Genomic DNA, 17,499 nt, shown 5'->3' with positions numbered 1-17,499 from the left:
GAAAGAAAGAAAGAAAGAAAGAAAGAAAGAAAGAAAGAAAGAAAGAAAGAAAGAAAGAAAGAAAGAAAGAGGTAAAGTGAAGCAAAAAGGGGTGGAGCCAGAGGGGTGGCCAGGGTGGCAAGTGCCACCTCTGGCACCTGATTGGCCATCCCCAATTAACTGACAAGCGGGTGGAGAATTTGGATTTTGTATTTACATTTAGATTTTGTTAAAGATTGTTCTCTGCTACTACTGTACTATGTACATTTTCAGCTATGTAGCTTTAAAAGTGGCTAAATTACAGCCCCTTTGTAAAATTTGCATTAGCATTAGTGGTAAGCTTTATTTGGGATTAACATCAGCAATCTGCATGTGATCATTCTTGTGATCACATTCACTCCATAAAAATTTTCATTTCAGTAAATCTTAAAATGACAGATTGATTGTCTTTTAAAGTTAGCTTAGTGGGCCACCGTGAATTTTTGATTAGCGTTTAAGAATTTGGTATAACTTGTGTTCGGCTACTTCTACACTAATCTTCAGGAGTCTATGTCTAAAAATGGCTGGATAGTAAATTGTGACTTGCATTCAGCATGCTGTTTTGGTCGTTCTTAGCTATAATCAAACAGTTCAGTTCAGTGTTTCTTAAAACACCTAAATTAAAGCCATTTGTAATTAGCTGTGTCAGCCATCTTGAATTTTCAGTTCAGAGTGCTTTTCTTTATTAGTATGTTCCCCTCTAAAGAGCACCTCGGCCACCCCTTGCTAAAAAGTCTAGCTCCGCCCCTGGAAGCAAAAAAAAAACAAACAAAAAAAACAGAAAATACACTGTGAAGGGGCTAAGAGGTTAGTCAAGAAAGAACAACAAGCCCATGAAGTTTTGACCTCGTATGCTTCTGTGTCACACTGTAGTACCCTGGTGTGTTTGTGTGTATTTTCTTTTCTATCACACTAAAGCTGTCAGCTGTCAGGATGCCTGACACCTGATAAAGCACAGGTGTCACTGAAAAGCAAACGGCCCTCTGGGAAATAAGGAGGAGACTTTAATGAGTTTTATCTCCTACTCTTCTATGCTCACTTTTTCTTCCTAGTAATGTATCACCCTTCCTCTGTTCCACATGCAGGATAAAGATGAGAGTTAAGTAACAGTTCCTGTCCTCGTGATTTATGATATTTTGTAAATGATAGGAAAAAAAAATCTACTGTTGCATTATGTTTTTGCAAAATTTGGACTCATTTTAGGAACAATGTGTATTTTGGTGGAATCCTCAGAAGAGGCAGAACTCTCTCTAGTTTTACTCAACTGAGTAAAACTAGAGAAAAAGACACCATGTTCTTTTCTATGATGTGGTGAAAGATACAGAATAAATATAAACTGTTCAAAAGCTTGTTTAGAATCTCTGTCTTCTTAAGAGAAATAGTCATTTTCTATCACTCTATCCAGTAGTTCAGTATATCAGAATGTCTTGTTTGCCTCTTGCTATCTTTCTGTATCCTGGCTCATATTTAGGTCAAAGGTTTATGGGAAGGGGCAGGCTGTCTGGGAGCATGCACGCACGGGAAGGACATTACTAATTATAGTAAGGAGAAAAGTGGATAAGGAAACACACTCAAAGAAAACCAGCAACAACAAAAGGCAATGTGCAGAGACGAAAAGTCAAAAATGGATTTCATTGTCTTTCATCACATACTGCAAATATCATAAGTAATAATAAGTGATAGTTTGTATATTATGAAAGGGATCCATGATTAGTTGTAACATTAGACTTTATTTAATAAACATATTTTAATGGTAAAATAACGACTAAAAATACTCTAGGATGTTCAGTTTTTATCATTTTTAAACTAAAAGTTAAAAAATATATTACACAGACGGGGCCGTTTTATTTACACGCAAAGCATTCTGGGTAAATGATGACGTGGATAGGTCCTCGGTGCGAGGCTGCTAGCGAGCTACATCCACCCTGAAGGTTAATCTTGGACAATATCTGATGATCGACTCTTTTAAATGAAACCAGAGAGCGTTGACAGAGAGGAGAAGGTAGAAATGACTCAGCCTGGAACTGAAAATATGGATGGAGGACAACAGTATAGTTTGTCGCGCTAGCGCCGAACTAATACATATAAGGTAATATAGCGTCGGTGCTAGCGCAAAGGCTAACGGGCTAAGCTGAGGTTCTTCTTCCATGAAGCAGCTCTGTTGTCCTCCATCCATATTTTCAGTTCCAGGCTGAGTCATTTCTACCTTCTCCTCTCTGTCAACGCTCTCTGGTTTCATTTAAAAGAGTTGATCATCAGATATTGTCCAAGATTAACCTTCATGGTGGATATAGCTCGCTCACACTGAGGACCTATCCATGTCATCATTTACCCAGAATGCTTTGTGTGTAAATAAAATGGCTCCGTCCGTGTTAAAATATATTTTTAAACAGCCTACAATATTTTTACAGTCTTTATTTTACAGTTAAATATATATGTTTATCAAATAAAGTCTAATGTTACAACTAACCAGGGATCCCTTTAAAAAACAATAAAATATAACAGAGAGTTTGTAAAACTAAAACTTATTAAACTCACCTGAATCGGTTTTAGAAAATCCAAGTTGGAGAGAAAGTGGTTTTGAGCTTCGTTTAGCCAATCGATGGATGACTTGCAAATGATTTCTTGGGTTAAACGGGACACATTACGGTCAGCGATGTGGACAAACTCTTCCAGAGGTGTCACGTTGCAAAGGTCTTTGAGATGAAATCCGAAACCTTTAGTGAGCACCTACATAAAAAAATAAAAAATAAAAAAGATTCAGTGAAAAGTACACAAGGACAAAAGCATTCCATTTGTTCTTGTGTTGTTTCGATTAAAAAAGTCATGAAGTTTTACTTGGAGAACAATATGTGTCTAAACTATGAAAAGACGCCATAGTTTACTTTTCAGGTACAGATTTACAGTATGATTAAATAAACCAGTGGTATGTCATAAAAGCACAATAGAAAGTACCCTTAAAATGTGTTTTCGACTGACTAAAGATTATTATATTTCAGACCAAAACCAAAAATAGCTTAACTGAGATCAGAAAAATGTAACGATAACAGAAATCAACAATGAGGTAAGAAATGTCAATACATGTTTTAAAAAAAAAGGGTTTGACAATGTTCAGCTTCTTCGAAATCTGTAATAAATAACAGCTTTTTATGAATAACTATCTCACTTATTCAAAAAAAAAGATGTAATACTGGAAACAAGGTTCGTAGCTGCACCTAAAGAACAAGATGTTTGCAGAAACGTGAGTGAGAGCATCCAAGGACTGACGGGACAGATGCTCGTTTTTTTCTGAGAGAGAGTCAAGATGCTGCTGTTTACCAGAAAGAGGCTCTCACTCACTCGTTTCCAAATGTCCTTGACCGCTCTATGTAATGCCATCAAGTCTATTAGAAAACATAATGCACACAAACACACACACAAACACACACACTCACAGCTGCTAATCCTTTCACTGGAAAAACATCAGGGCTTACTCTCGCCTCGGAGGATTGAGAATCGCACTAATCATCAGATGGAAATTTCAAACGCATTTCTCTTTCAGAGGTTTTCTAATTTAACGTCTATCTGTTTGCGCTTTATTTTGAGTTTGCCACAACACAAAGCCACGTTGCTTTGGTTCGTGTATTTTTTTACAACAACAACTACATCCACGATTGGATGGTAATTTTCACATCTCTGCTGTCAAGGGTTTGGAGGAGGATCCTCTGCAATCAATCGATACCTGGGAGAAGGGAGTGAGTCAGATGCTGTGATGTGTTTTTGTCTGTCCCTGCACGTGAGGGGAATCGTGGGGGCGGGGTGTAGAGGCTATGTCACATGACTAGACATCAAAGCAGGGATGACGTGACGATCTGGGGTTGGAAGCTGCTGCTGATGTGGAACAGGAAAGCCAAATCATTTCACGTAGGCAGTGTGAGTTGTTTCAATAGAACTCTTTTGACTGGGACAAAACAGGTTGTGTGTCTTTGTCGTATGTTTAGGAAGTAGCGTGTAGGGATTTTTTAAGAAACAGATAATTTTTTACGCTAAGGGAAATTAAATGTGGAATGCATGGATGCATTTCCCATAAAAGGAGGGCAGCCCACCATCACCCACCCAGAGTTTTTCATGTTCTGTAATTATTATTTAAAAAAAGCGTGCACACTCTTTTAATAAACACTAGTAATGTTTCTGCTGTTGATTATTATTCTGTGTTCAAAAGCCCCCCCACCCACAGCCAACACTCTTGGGGTAACACTGAATCTAATAAAGAGATAAAATGGGAGCTGTCAAAAGGAAAGAAAAACAGAAAACTTGTATCAATCCCCCAAACAAAAATACATTAAACCAGATGAGAAATGGGTTGTTGCCCAATAGTACACCCATCCACCCCCACCCACTCACTGTGATTTTTTTTCCTTGGGTATTAAAAGCTTAGCTGTACTGCAGCTGAATCCTGTGGTCCAGCTGACTGAAGCCAAGGTCATTATATTAATGCATGAGCGTTTTGGACAGGGGAGTCAAGTTATGACATAAGTGATAACACACACAAAAAATATATATAATTGCTTAGATCTTACCTTCTCCAAGTTGACTTCAGCCTCTAGGATTTGCCTCAGTGCATGGTGAGGAAGAGATGCATTGTGGTGAAGAAATTCAGAAAGAGTTTCATTGTCTTTCAAAAAGTCCTTCAGCTTAAAACCTGGAAAACAAACAGAAACTGTTTTAGTCAGAAATTTGTAAGACACTGAAGTCTTAAAATGACAATATGTGGCTAATGTGCACCTGCTTTGACATAAACTGGACAAACGTCTCATCTGTCTCAAATAATTCGGGGCTAGGCTTGGACGGTATGACAGTATTTCGTTGTAGTGCAGTGTTAAAATATGGTGATGATATTTAAAATTATAGTCATATGAGGTGAAGCCCCAAATTTCCACAAGGCTGCTATGAAAACTGGGACATAAACAATGTAGACTCTTTAAGAAGACACCCCATAACGTTACTGACGCATGTTCTGACCACCTCAGCTCATTTAGAAGACAAACGGAAGAGAATGGGGCCTCTTAACCTCCGAGCGAGGTAAAATTAAAAGTACAAAACACAAACTCAGAGCGAGGTAGTGACAGAAACTTGCCATAGTCGCCAATTCCTGAAAAGGTGGTCCAGTGTAGTGCTGACTGACAGCTTCTGGACCACCCTGCTGCAGGTTTCTTAAATAGCTGGAATTCTTTTGGGTTTAAACCTGTGATTTTTTTTATTTTTTATGAGACCTGTGAGCTTGCTGCAGAGGAGGAGATAACTTCAATTTTTATTGGCACTATGACCAGCTAAAAGTATGCAGCAGCACAGATACAACCGTGGCAAGAGGCAGAATATTTTGAACCTTAAAACCCTAAAAAGACACACTTGAATGTATTTTTAATCTGTTTGACATAATAATGAGCAATAGCCATTCTGTGACTGCTGAGTTTTTTTCTCTGCCTCTCTCTTGCAATACACATGTAAATTCTTACAAGCAGCTGGTTCTCCATTAAGTATTAATTAATCAATACACCAGACCATACCTCCCCCTCTGTAATACAGTATACCACATTATTTTGTAAAAGTTATATCACGAAATGAAAAGGATCAATACCACCCAATCCTATTCCAGCCTGTCCCATATCCCAGGTCATACATCAGTAATTAATAACTCAAACTTGAGTTTCATTGAATTAAATAAAACCAAACATTCCTCGATGGACGCCAAAGATCTCACAGATGTTGAGGGATAACTCATTATTTCACACCAAACTTTGGCCCCAAGTCAGTAGATCTGACTTAGTTAAAGGCATTTTTATGTTTTCTAAGGTCAATAAATTGTGGCGACCATCATGCTACATTGGGTTCAATCAGTCGTAGATGTGCATTTTGAGAGTTTCAATAAACTCTTACCAGTGGTCCATGAGATATATCGATATTACAGAAGCATAAAGGAACACATGCACATCACAACAGGTGGGCGATGTTGACCGATTCTGAGTCACATCAAAAATTCACATACTGTTTCCAGACACAATCCATTTTCTCTGAACTCTGAAAGCTCTTTGTACTTTTGCTACATTCCAAAGAAGTCAAACGATTTCACTGGCTCCACTCAGCTGTGCACAAGAACACACAAATACACACAGTTCTCACTTCTCAGCAACTTTTATAGTCAGCAGAGGTTACTAAAGGGTACTCAACTTTGGTCCAAATACTCCCTACTTCCTTATCTCAAACTTCCTTCCTCCCTAAATTTTTCTCTGGCATAGCAATACTTTTCTGTTCTTCTTGAGTCACTTTTTCCATTTATCTACTGAGAGAGCTGAAGATTTGATTTTATGTTAGTAAAGCTTGATGCTCAATGATCTTACCCTCAAGAAAACATTTACTGCCCCTTTTATCATAAAGATCAATCATTCTTTACAAAGAGGACATAATTACTCATATCGCCTCCATCATATTTTGATTTCTCAAATACAGCTTTTAGATTATTGTTTACTTTTTCATTACTTCTATTCCTCTGACACTAACTTTTTTTAACCATCATAAGACATTGCACACATACAAATACAGGAAACCCTATGCTTCAAGTGAACCCCACTTGGGAGGAAGTGAAAGAGAACAGAGTGTTCCTGTCTGTTGGTTCTCCCTTACTTGAACTCATTCAACCCATAGCTCTGAACAAGAGTGTTTGACATTAGTCGGGCTGTGTATACAAATCCAAATATCAATGAATTATTTTTTATATTTTTTTAATATTGATACCTCCCACCCCCCTCCAATCCTTAGGGGGCAGTATAACACTGTGGTTCCTGTTCAGAGGGAGGACTAGCAAGTTGCAAGTGAGATCAAAGCGAAATGACCTGCAGTATTCAGGAAACACCTCTGTCCTTAAAAGCAAATGTTTTGACACATTTTTTTATAATTATAAATATATAAAATAATTTTATAATATTTTGCTGGTTTTGTTGAGTTAGTGGCATGGACTATTTCGCGGATACCGCTATCTTTGCCTAACGCAAAGCATCATGGTCTAGTTTGGGTGCATCCGGTGCTGGTGTGTGAATTAAATGATTGTGAAAATGGGTCGTGGAGATCGCTGTGCAGTGTTATACTTGTGTATATGTGCAATAATGATCACGATACAAGAAAATAAGTTTAAATATAAAGAATAATGAAAACACAAGATTGTCGCTACTCGGTCTAGTAGATCTTGCGCTAAATATGTTGACGTAGTTTACATCGATCTGGGCTACGTATCATATTTCCTGACTACAGACCATTTTAATCACTTAATATTACAAATATAGGTATGGACTATGTTAAAACTTGACCACATTGCTATATGGTTTATTTAATAACAATAACATACACTATACAGAAAGCTACATATCACAAAAACAAATGTATTTACCACCGTTAAAACAAAAACTCATATTTGAATTAATATTTAAGCCAAATTTGATGTGTGGCCAAGAAGGATGTTGCATACTGAACATTTAATAAATCATAGGTCAGCCTGCCTTAAGATTATATTTAGATTAAATGTTTATCATCCAGCCCCACGGCTCAGCATTGTTAATATGATCACTGTATACTGGGACTTTCTCTTGCAAAACTAGATTTAATAAAATGCCATACTATAGTAATTATTACATTATATTAGTGCACAACAGTATCCTTGCCTCTATTTTGCATGTCCAGTCTGCTATTTTAGGCAATAATCCCAACATTTGAGCAGGTAAAGGATCTGGACAAGTTTGTCCTTTTTCTGATTAGAAGTTGGTACCTCATGAATCAAAATAAACATTTTAACACACACAAAAATCACAACTTTAGACATTTATAACCTGTTCCATCATTTACTTTTCTTTTCTTTTTTTTTTTTTTTGCCCCCAAAAAATCCCACAAACCATTGTGCGACTCTTCCAGTCGGCGGCGCTAAACGGTATCCGCGAAATAGTCCATTGAGCGATGACTATAAAATGATGTGTATCAATATTGAAAATGAATCAAATCGAGCTGCATTGTTTTGAAAACCCTATTGAATCACCATGTCCTACCAGTCCTACACATTAGCTCTTTCTAAAATGAGATTATGATTCAAACATCATCCATTTTCAATCCTCAGCTCTCCTTGAGTGTTTATGTTTTTAATACTCAGCGGTTACCAACCAGGGAGTCCTAATAGAGTCTAATTAGTGTCTCGGTAGGAAGTCACATCTCCCACTTCACTACAAACAAATACCCCTGAGGTTCTACAACTCTAGAAGGTGTATCATTAAAATGAAAAGACTAATTACAATTTAATTAGCCTTATCTTTGTCTGACTGTCATTACATCTTCTAAATCTCAGTTATTAGAAACAAATCCATTTTAGAAGTTAAACAATACACAAGTCTGTACATGTTTCAGCGCTGCTCATCCTCTTCAATACTAAAACACACCTTAAAAACCTGAGATATCACCAGTCAAACTTGTATTTTGGAATACATGATTCCAAAACCACAACCAGGCTGACAACTTAACAACAGCAAAAAGAGCTTTAGACTAAACAAAGGATGTATGCTACAAGGGGTGCACCAATTGCTGTTTTCTGGCAGGGAAACAAAAAGGATAAAAATAATAATAATACAGATTTGTATATATTATTTTTCATTTAACTACATAAAGCAATAACTGCTTAACTTAAACGTGTATAAAAATATCAGCCCTTAAAAATGTGTATACTAATAAATAAAGAAGAGCCTTCTCATTAAAGAAAAAAATATATATAAAACTGATCAGCCAATTAAATTTGGTAGACTGAAGGATCAGTCTGCCTCTAGGACTGACTGAATAAACAAACAAACTTAGGGCTCAGTTCATTCTAGGTTAATGTCACCTGAAGACTGTATAGGAGGAAGATAATCTACTACTGGGATCTAATTAATTGCAAGAAGGCAAAGAGAATATCTCTCACTATCGCCATAAAAAGAAGAGCTTTATTGTGTTTTGCTGCACAACCACAAATAAAAGACCTATTATACTTGATGCATAATTATATTAGGGGCTTATTAGAAAAATAGCTAAGCCTCACCCATTTATAGAAACCAAATGAGAACAAAAAACACAGTTGTAGTAAAAGCAAGGGTAATGGAACAAAGAAAAGAACACGTAGTTTAATTAGACTCATGAGCTTTTAGCAGTCTTTCAGTGGTAAATACAAGCTAGAACAAAACAGTGTCAAAAAGGTGGCGAGCATTTCAGGATACACGCCACTCGTTTTGTTCATTCGAAGTACAATTTGTTTAAGAAGTTCCCTTATATTTGTTTTTATCTTTTGTCCCGGTTGTCCTGTCTTTTCATATTACTTCCATCGCAACCTCTGTGAATGACAAAAACTGAAAGGAAGAGAACACGTAACATGTTGTGTGTCTTTAGTTCGGAGAGAGCTCCACACAGTTTCCCTTCCTAGCTTAATTACTTCTTCGTCAGTGCACGACGTCATGGACAAGACGTTAATTTGGAAACACGACCTTTGACGCTACGCTGAAACCACTACCCTGATCACAAATCTAATAAATCTGTTTTTCCTGGAATGCTGCTACTTTATCTGCAACACACTATCTGGGATGAGGACAGGAAGCAGCGAAATTCCAGTGACGACAAACTGCAAACTTTGGTGAGGGTGGAGTACAGTTTTCTACATTTCCTGTCTTCTTTCACCACCAACTTCTGCTGGGATGCCGGGCCACCCTGTTTGGCATAAACTGCTGATGATAACAACTAAAATCAGCTGTGTTTGATGTTTAACAGCCAACTGATTTTATGCTCAAAACATATATATATTTTAAATTATTAATGCTGCATCTACTCTGTATTAATTATCTAACTGTGCCTGCTACATTGGAAATCAAACGTTGTGTTCCATTAAGTCCGTATTAGTAAGATGGATAAAATAAAAGATCAGCGAGAATGAGAAGATAACTTAGGTCACAGTAAACATTTCAGTCCACACATTAAAAAGGACCCAACAAGTAGATCAGTAAAGACGTGTCCTTACGAGGAGTGTCCTTCTGAAGCTTCCTGAGAGCCCTCAGCAGTCCTTTGTAGCCTTCAAAGCTCTTATCGTTCTGAGTGTACAGCAGGATCTTCTTGGCATCGTTGAACAAACGCGAGATTCTGATAAAAGATGAAAAAAACTTTAATTAGACGTGCTTGAAAAGAAGGGAAGAATCTCCATGTTGTGTTTGCACACTCCTTTGAAGTCTAAATTACAATGTTGATAAGCAATTATCACGAGTGCTTAGAGCACTCAGGAAAAGATTTTTGATTCTTAGTGATTTTTTTCTTCCCCCAGTTAAATAAAGATTAAATAAATTAAAAATACATTGGTGAGTTAGTGATACAAAGCCAAAGAGAAGAAATCTCTGCATTAACTCATCCATTTCAGGATCATGTTACTCACATGGAGTCATTAAAGTTTCCCACAATGCCCGGAGTCTCTCCTGGGGTAGGATTACGAAAGCAGGGGTTGTTGGCGTTACAGATAATGCCCTGCACCCAGGGAAGGGTACCTGCGGATGGCATCGCCTTGTTGGGAAAGTGGCCTAGAATGAAAGAAATACATTCTTTTTAAAAAAAAAGCAAGCAATTTGTATGATGAGCTTTAAATTAAATTTCAGTAGAATAATAAAAATGTAAAAATCTAATTAAAAATATAACTTCAAAAAGCTGGGCTTGAGTAATTGCTCAAGGTTTATTTAATAAAATTTTATTTAACATTTCCACTGGAAAATGTGCTTGTAAATTATTCATTAGCCATGCGAAACAAATTTTTATTTATTTACTACTGTTTATTGAAAATGCTCTAAAATAAAATGATAAATTATTAAAGTTTTATTTATTTATTATTTATTTTTTTGCTGTTTGATGCTTTTCATTCCAATAAAAATAGCAATTTTGGTACTTTCAGTCGCTGACAAGGCAAACAAAAAAAAAAAAAGGTGGAACCAGCTGCACTCTTAAAGATTCTTTAACCTTACAGCTGAAGCTCTTATCATGAATTCACAAAGTGCAAACAAGTATTGACAAATCCAAAAAATCCTCTGGTGTCAGCAGCAAGGACCTCAGATGACTAATGTGTCAAGCTTTCCTTGAAACGAGAGGGGGATGTTTTTCCTAAACAGGACTAAAAGTCATAGAAAAGTAGCAGAGGCTGATAACTTCATTTCAAAGTAAATTTTGGAAATATGAAATAAAGACTAAACACTAAAACTAACAGCCCTAAAATAATAGGAAATTAGAGGTTTTATGTATAAACCTTTAAAATGACCAAAACTCATTATTTACAAGATTTGGTGAGATATATTGACTTACACTGGTGTTGTTCATGGGGTGGATAATGTGTTCGGACCGAAATCAGGATGAAAAAGATAAACAAAGGCCAGATGATCTCAATCAGCAGCTGGATCTAAGACATAAAGGACAATAAAATACAATTATTCAATCATTCCTAGAAAAAAGTGTACAATCAATACGATAATTTACCCCTAAAGTCAAAATAAATGTTTTTAAACCTTTACAGCAGGGGTGCCCAAACATTTTCCTTGAGTGGGCCAAAATGAAAATCTATCGGGGGCAAATGCAGTAATATAATATATGAAATTCAAATACTTTTTAAAGTAAAGTCCTTTATTTTTAAAGATTAAGCTATGAAATGGCCCTATTTTGTTTTAGTCTGTGCACTTGGAGAAAGTCTGCCATTTGCTCAAGTAGCAAAGGCTCATGGGACATTTCATAAATTGATAAAATATGAGTTTTTGAGGTATTATAAAGTGTGCAAATCTACATGTGGGGTTAAATCTGATCTAAATATTTCTTGTCATTTCATGTTTCATGTTTAATCCTAATAAATCAAACATAAAGTCAGCACCATGAATGAAAACTACCTTCACTACAGCCCTTTTATATAGTCATTTGACCAACGGAAACACTGTGTTTCTACATAGGATAACAGGTTACAACCTAACCTAACCAAACACCCGCGGCAGAGAACTTTAATCAAGGTCTTTTTTTTCTTGGTACAGGATCTGGTTTTTCAAAATGAAAAATAGGTTGTCTCGGACAACCTAAACAATGGTTATGTCTACCCCTGAGCTCTACTGGCTTTAATAGACTACAGGTTTTTCCATCTGCACCATATGGCCCCCGAGCTTCAGCTGCCTGCCTGAAAGAGCAGCAGTGTGGCGGATAAAGACTAAAGCTGATGTCCTAAAAAAGCCAGACTGTGTTTGATGAAAAGAGACTGGCCTGAAAAGTCACACCACTCCAGCTGTCGCCAAGAGGAGCTGCTTCTGTTTGATGGACAAACGGTCTAACTGTATGCAGATGAACCTCTCCTCACCATAAAGAAGCAACATGCTGACGTTTCAAACTGAATCAAATCAGCGTAGCATTAGCATGTGAGCATACACCTCTTTACATCTTTGGCTTACTCACAGCTAGCTATAAACTGTTACACTTTTTAACAAAAGTGTAAAGAAACAATTATATCACAGTCATTTTTGTAATTGTCCTCTTGTAAGAATGATTTATTTTAAGGTTGAAATCTTTTGGATGTGGGTTTAGATTAATGTAAGGTCTGAGAGGACAGACACCCCTTTGTTGTTCAGGCTGTATTTAAACTAGCCTGACTGCTGTTATCACACAGTTAAAGGAGACATTTGATGCTTTTAAATCCTTATTTTCCACATTTTAATCATTCAGTTGGGATATTTAAAGTGGAACTGCAATATTTTTGGTTTGAATTCCTCCTTACTGTAACTCCACAAGCCCCTCCTTCACCCCTTTTCCGTGGCGTGTCTTAGATCAACTCCTTTTGAGGCTGTCTCTGTAAATCTAAACAAGGCGCTGCACACCCTCCCCTCCAGCTTCCAGACTGGATCATTCTAGTTTGATAGAGGGGGTTTCGATTATTTACGATGTATTTAACAGTTAAAAAAGTGGATTTTGCATGATATGTCCCCTTTAAGACATCATGACAATAAAAAAATAAATTTGAGTGAATTTAGGAAATAATTTAAACATAAAAACATCAACGTTTTAAACAGAAAACAGTTGTCAGAACAACATTTTTCAGCGCCCCTTCTTAACCCCTTTAAAGCAGGGGTCAACGCCCCTCCAACTCACAGTCTGTCTCCGTCTGTAGGTGAAGTTCTTCCACAGCAGCAGCCCCAGCTGAGTGGAGACCGCCATGTTGTCGTCTTCCCAACCTCACTGAGCAAACTCCAGCTCCTCACTGCAACGCCACAAAAACAAGGTCAAAAAACTGCAACTCTGCATGACTCAAAACTAACTGACAGCCACAATGTTGCCAAATCACACTCTGGATCGTGACAAAGACGCAGATTTAACTCGCCGCCTTCCTGCGAAAATAAAATCTCACAGATGTTGGTGCAGAAAACTGATTTGAAAGCAGAACAAAAATTTATGACGTCAACAAACCATAACCAAACTCACAAAAGCTGAAACAGGCAGTTTCATCCAGCTGGTTGTGTCACAGACAGGCATAAAAACTAAATAGTCACGCAATGATTATTATTAAAAAAAACTTAATAAATGATAATAGATTAAAAAGAATAAGATGCTTTGAGAAAACTCAGATACTTCACTGGATGAAAACGATGCTAAAGCATTCACCTGGTAAAATAAAAGAAAGAGCAGGGCTTCAAGTCAACCGTCGACTGAGAAAAGCTGGCAAATCCAGCAAATTCTGGTTTGCTTAATGTAAACTCATCAGTCCAAAGTTTAAGCACTTCATGTGGGAGAATGAGTGGGTGGGGGGTGGGGGGTGGCAGTCAGGTCATAAAAGGTATAGCTGCATCACGCCAGAGTTAAGCCACTTAAACACAATAACGCATTTTATGTAAATGTTGGAAAAAAGGATTAAAGGATACTTTCACTGTTTATCCTCAATCGAATAGTTTCATCCACAAAGTTCAATAATGATTGCATAAAGTTTCTACCTTTGTGTTTATTCAGTTTGAGGACACAAGTCTTTGGTAAAGATTTAGCATCAGGTCTTGGTGACCATTTAAAAAAGGGGATGTAGTTGTTCTCAGAGTAAAACAATCTTTCATTTTGAGGTAAAACTTAATTTTCTCCAATGAAAGAATCACAAGCTGAATGGCCTTTATACAGAATGAAGCTGATTGGCTGTCGGGGAAAGTCGAACCAGATCAGCCAAGGACAGAGTGATGTTCAAACATGAAGCGCTCTGCTGATTATTTAACCTGTTGCAAAATCCTTTTCTAAATTGTGACATTTCTTAAATTGTCTCAGAACTGATTTTTTTACATAAAAATAAAAACCCACTTACGCTTAACCATGATATAAATTAAATTAAATTTGTGAACAAAAAGAGAGAGAGAAGAATCAGAGCCAGATGACTACATCCATATCACCCCCTCCTTCTGTTATGAATATAAATAAAATACAGGCATTGATTTACTAAAACTAATTTTGTGTAAATATAAACCACAACTCTGTATAAATTTTGGACTGTTGAAGATTTCGAAATAAGAAAAAAAAAAAAAAAACTAACAGGAACTTTGGAATCAAGGGACAGCACATTGAGTGACCTAACATATCGCCTGTTCAGATCCACCTCTTCTGAATCATTAAAGGTATTCCACTTAAAAAAAAAACACTAATGCGGGGTGCCCAAACATTTTCCTTGAGTGGGCTAAAATGAAAATCTATCGGGGCCAAATGCAGTAATATAATACATGAAATACAAATACTTTTTAAAGTAAAGTCCTTTATTTTTAACGATTAAGCTGTGCAATGGCCCTCTTTTGTTTTATTCTGTGCACTTGGAGAAAGTCTGCCATACGCTCAAGTAGCAAAGGCTCATGGGACGTTTTATAAATTGATAAAATATGAGTTTTTGTGGTATTATAAAGTGTGCAAATCTACATGTGGGGTTAAATCTGATCTAAATATTTCTTGTTGTTGTTTCATGTTTCATGTTTAATCCTAATAAATCAAAGATAAAGTCAGCACCATGAATGAAAACTACCTTCACTACAGCCCTTTTATATAGTCATTTGACCAATGGAAACACTGTGTTTCTACATAGGATAACAGCTTACAACCTTGTAACTTTGGCAACTGTTGGTGGGCCAAATCAAATGGCTTGGCGGGCCAAATTTGGCCCACGGGCCCCACTTTGGGCTCCTCTGCACTAATGTAAAAGAAAAGCACTGTCACTTTATTCAAACATTATAAAACAAACATGCACCTTTTAGCTATATTTAAAGCACTAAATCTAATATTTGGACAATGCAATATATTTAATCATTGTTACATAGGGAAAAAAGCACGTGATTTATGAGTTGGCTCATATTTATTGTACAGTCTGCATCTTCCACTAATTCTAACCATGTTATGTTACAACCAGTTTGATGGTTTGTTTTTAATGGTTTTATTAATAGAGGATGTGATAGACATTATATACGCAGCTTGCATAGAAAATAGCTTTTTTAAAATTATTTTTCCTGTTATTTCAGCTCAGTGAGCAGCAGTTCGGATTGGTGCAGAGCGCGAGCGCCTCTAGCGGTGACCACGCAGAGAAATCACATTAATACTTGTTTACCATCATTTCTTGCTCACGTGTCACGAGGCAGACCCCCCCACCCCCAACTTCATTGTTTTCATGCAACACCTAAGGGTTCAATCAAAGTGACACCGTGCTAATACATTTCCTTGCATTAAAAGAGAAAATGAGACACATCCTGTGAATGTTTTGTGCAACTCTAAAAACGGAACAAAAATCGAGTTATCGACGCCGCAGCATCATCATCACAGCAGACAAGTCGGCTATGCTGTATGTTCATAAAGACATTACAATAAAAAGATTAAAAAAAACGCTATAGTTCCAGACGTCTTTCATCAAATAAAAAAAATACTACTTGATAGTTAAAGAAATAAAAACAAAGCGAGAGTTGGTTGCTTTTCAAAACAACCTTTAGCAGCACGACCACATTTCATTTAAATCTATCAAAAAACCATCCCATGACAAACTGACTTTCCTCTTCTTTCATTGTTCAGTGGGACTGGGGTTACTGTCGTTCATTCGAGGTAGACGCGAGCACCTACAGCATCAAGTCAGACAAATTAAAGCTACAAAAATATACACCCTTCAAAATAAAAGCGCAAATAACTGCACTTCTCCATTAACAGTCACAATTGGTCGTGGTATTCACATAGATGTATATTAAATCAATTTCACACAACATATACTTTAAAGTTACTCTAAAATAGCTTTTCGCTCAGCGTTAAATGAAGTAAAACCTTGCGTTGCAACGAGCCGACTTTTATTTTGAAGTGCATCACCGGAAGCTTTATATTTCACTCTAACAAGCTTGATGTTAGTCCTTGCAGACTCCAGACATGTCCAGATGGACAGATAAATACGCTAAAAGAAACGAAAGGCCGAATGTCATTCTTTTAAAAGCGTTATTCGACCATAAACATGTGTTGTTTTTGTAAGTCCGCAGTGTCAAAATTCATTACATTTGATGATAATTAAATTATAAACAGAGCGCATTAAATTCATTTCCAGGCGACAAAAAATGTTGCGTTTTTTTTTAGTAACTTTATGTAATTAAACTAATAAAGAATTAGTAAACTGTAACATAAAGTGTTACAAATGGCTCTCTGGTACATCTTTGTCTAACAAAGAAACTCGCAAATCCTTCCCCCCTCAAAAAAAAAAAAAAAAAAAAAAAAAAAAAACTCATAAAGACTTTAAGTGACCAACCTTAATCTTGTGTGAATATTCACTTCTCTGCCTCATAAACTGCAGTCTTTTTTTCCCAGATGGTGAAACAAAAAAAGTGGAAATAAATGAGTTTCCTCCGAGGTTGCGATGCTCCTCCGTGTTCTCTGTATCAGTGTCTTTACAAAACTGTTTTTTCTTCTCCGCCAGGCTTTTATAGCGCAGCTTGATGCCAAGCAGAGGAACTGCAGAGGTAACTAACGGTCACTGTTTGTTGCTGCTCCATATAAGGCGAGCACGTGCTGAGGCAAAACATCTCTTAAAGGGCCAGCGACGCACTTCAGCTGAGCTACAAGCTTAGCTTTTAGCTATTGTTCAGCTAGTTATAGATTTGTAGCTGTTCTAACCAGTTTTTGCCCCCCCTGGTTTCAGCTTTGAACTAGAGGAAACACTTTTGCATTTGACTCTGTTACTCAGGGAAGGTTTAGACAAACTAAATTATTATAGCAAATTATGTAAAAAGGTCAAATGTTACAAAATTGGGGGTGGTTGCAGCATGTTATTAAGATTTAATTTAATAAAAGTTTTATTATTAATAATAAATTATTATCACTGTTTATAATAGAAAAATGTAATTAATAATAACATTACAGTGTTTAATGGTATTTATTACCCATAAATGTTATGCATTCAGCGGGTAAAATAAGTAT

At 36.7% G+C, this 17,499-nt stretch overlaps 1 protein-coding gene across 1 annotated transcript; it reads right to left on the bottom strand.

The window, feature by feature from the left end:
• Window positions 1–753: 753 nt before the first annotated feature.
• Window positions 754–17,010, bottom strand: abca4a (ATP-binding cassette, sub-family A (ABC1), member 4a). The gene is made up of 8 exons (XM_014023474.1): window positions 16,832–17,010; window positions 13,198–13,306; window positions 11,386–11,479; window positions 10,475–10,616; window positions 10,070–10,188; window positions 4,578–4,699; window positions 2,557–2,748; window positions 754–765 (listed from the first exon to the last, which is right to left on the bottom strand). Exons 2-8 carry the CDS (start codon window positions 13,261–13,263, stop codon window positions 754–756), a joined length of 747 nt encoding a protein of 248 aa, XP_013878928.1. The 5' UTR covers window positions 13,264–13,306; window positions 16,832–17,010.
• Between the last annotated feature and the right edge of the window lie 489 nt (window positions 17,011–17,499).

This window comes from Austrofundulus limnaeus, unplaced genomic scaffold (assembly GCF_001266775.1).
Source record: "Austrofundulus limnaeus strain Quisiro unplaced genomic scaffold, Austrofundulus_limnaeus-1.0 Scaffold372, whole genome shotgun sequence".
NCBI classification, from domain to species: domain Eukaryota; kingdom Metazoa; phylum Chordata; class Actinopteri; order Cyprinodontiformes; family Rivulidae; genus Austrofundulus; species Austrofundulus limnaeus.
The sequence above is the reverse complement of the archived record's forward strand: the minus strand, read 5'-3'. Positions and strand labels throughout refer to the sequence as shown.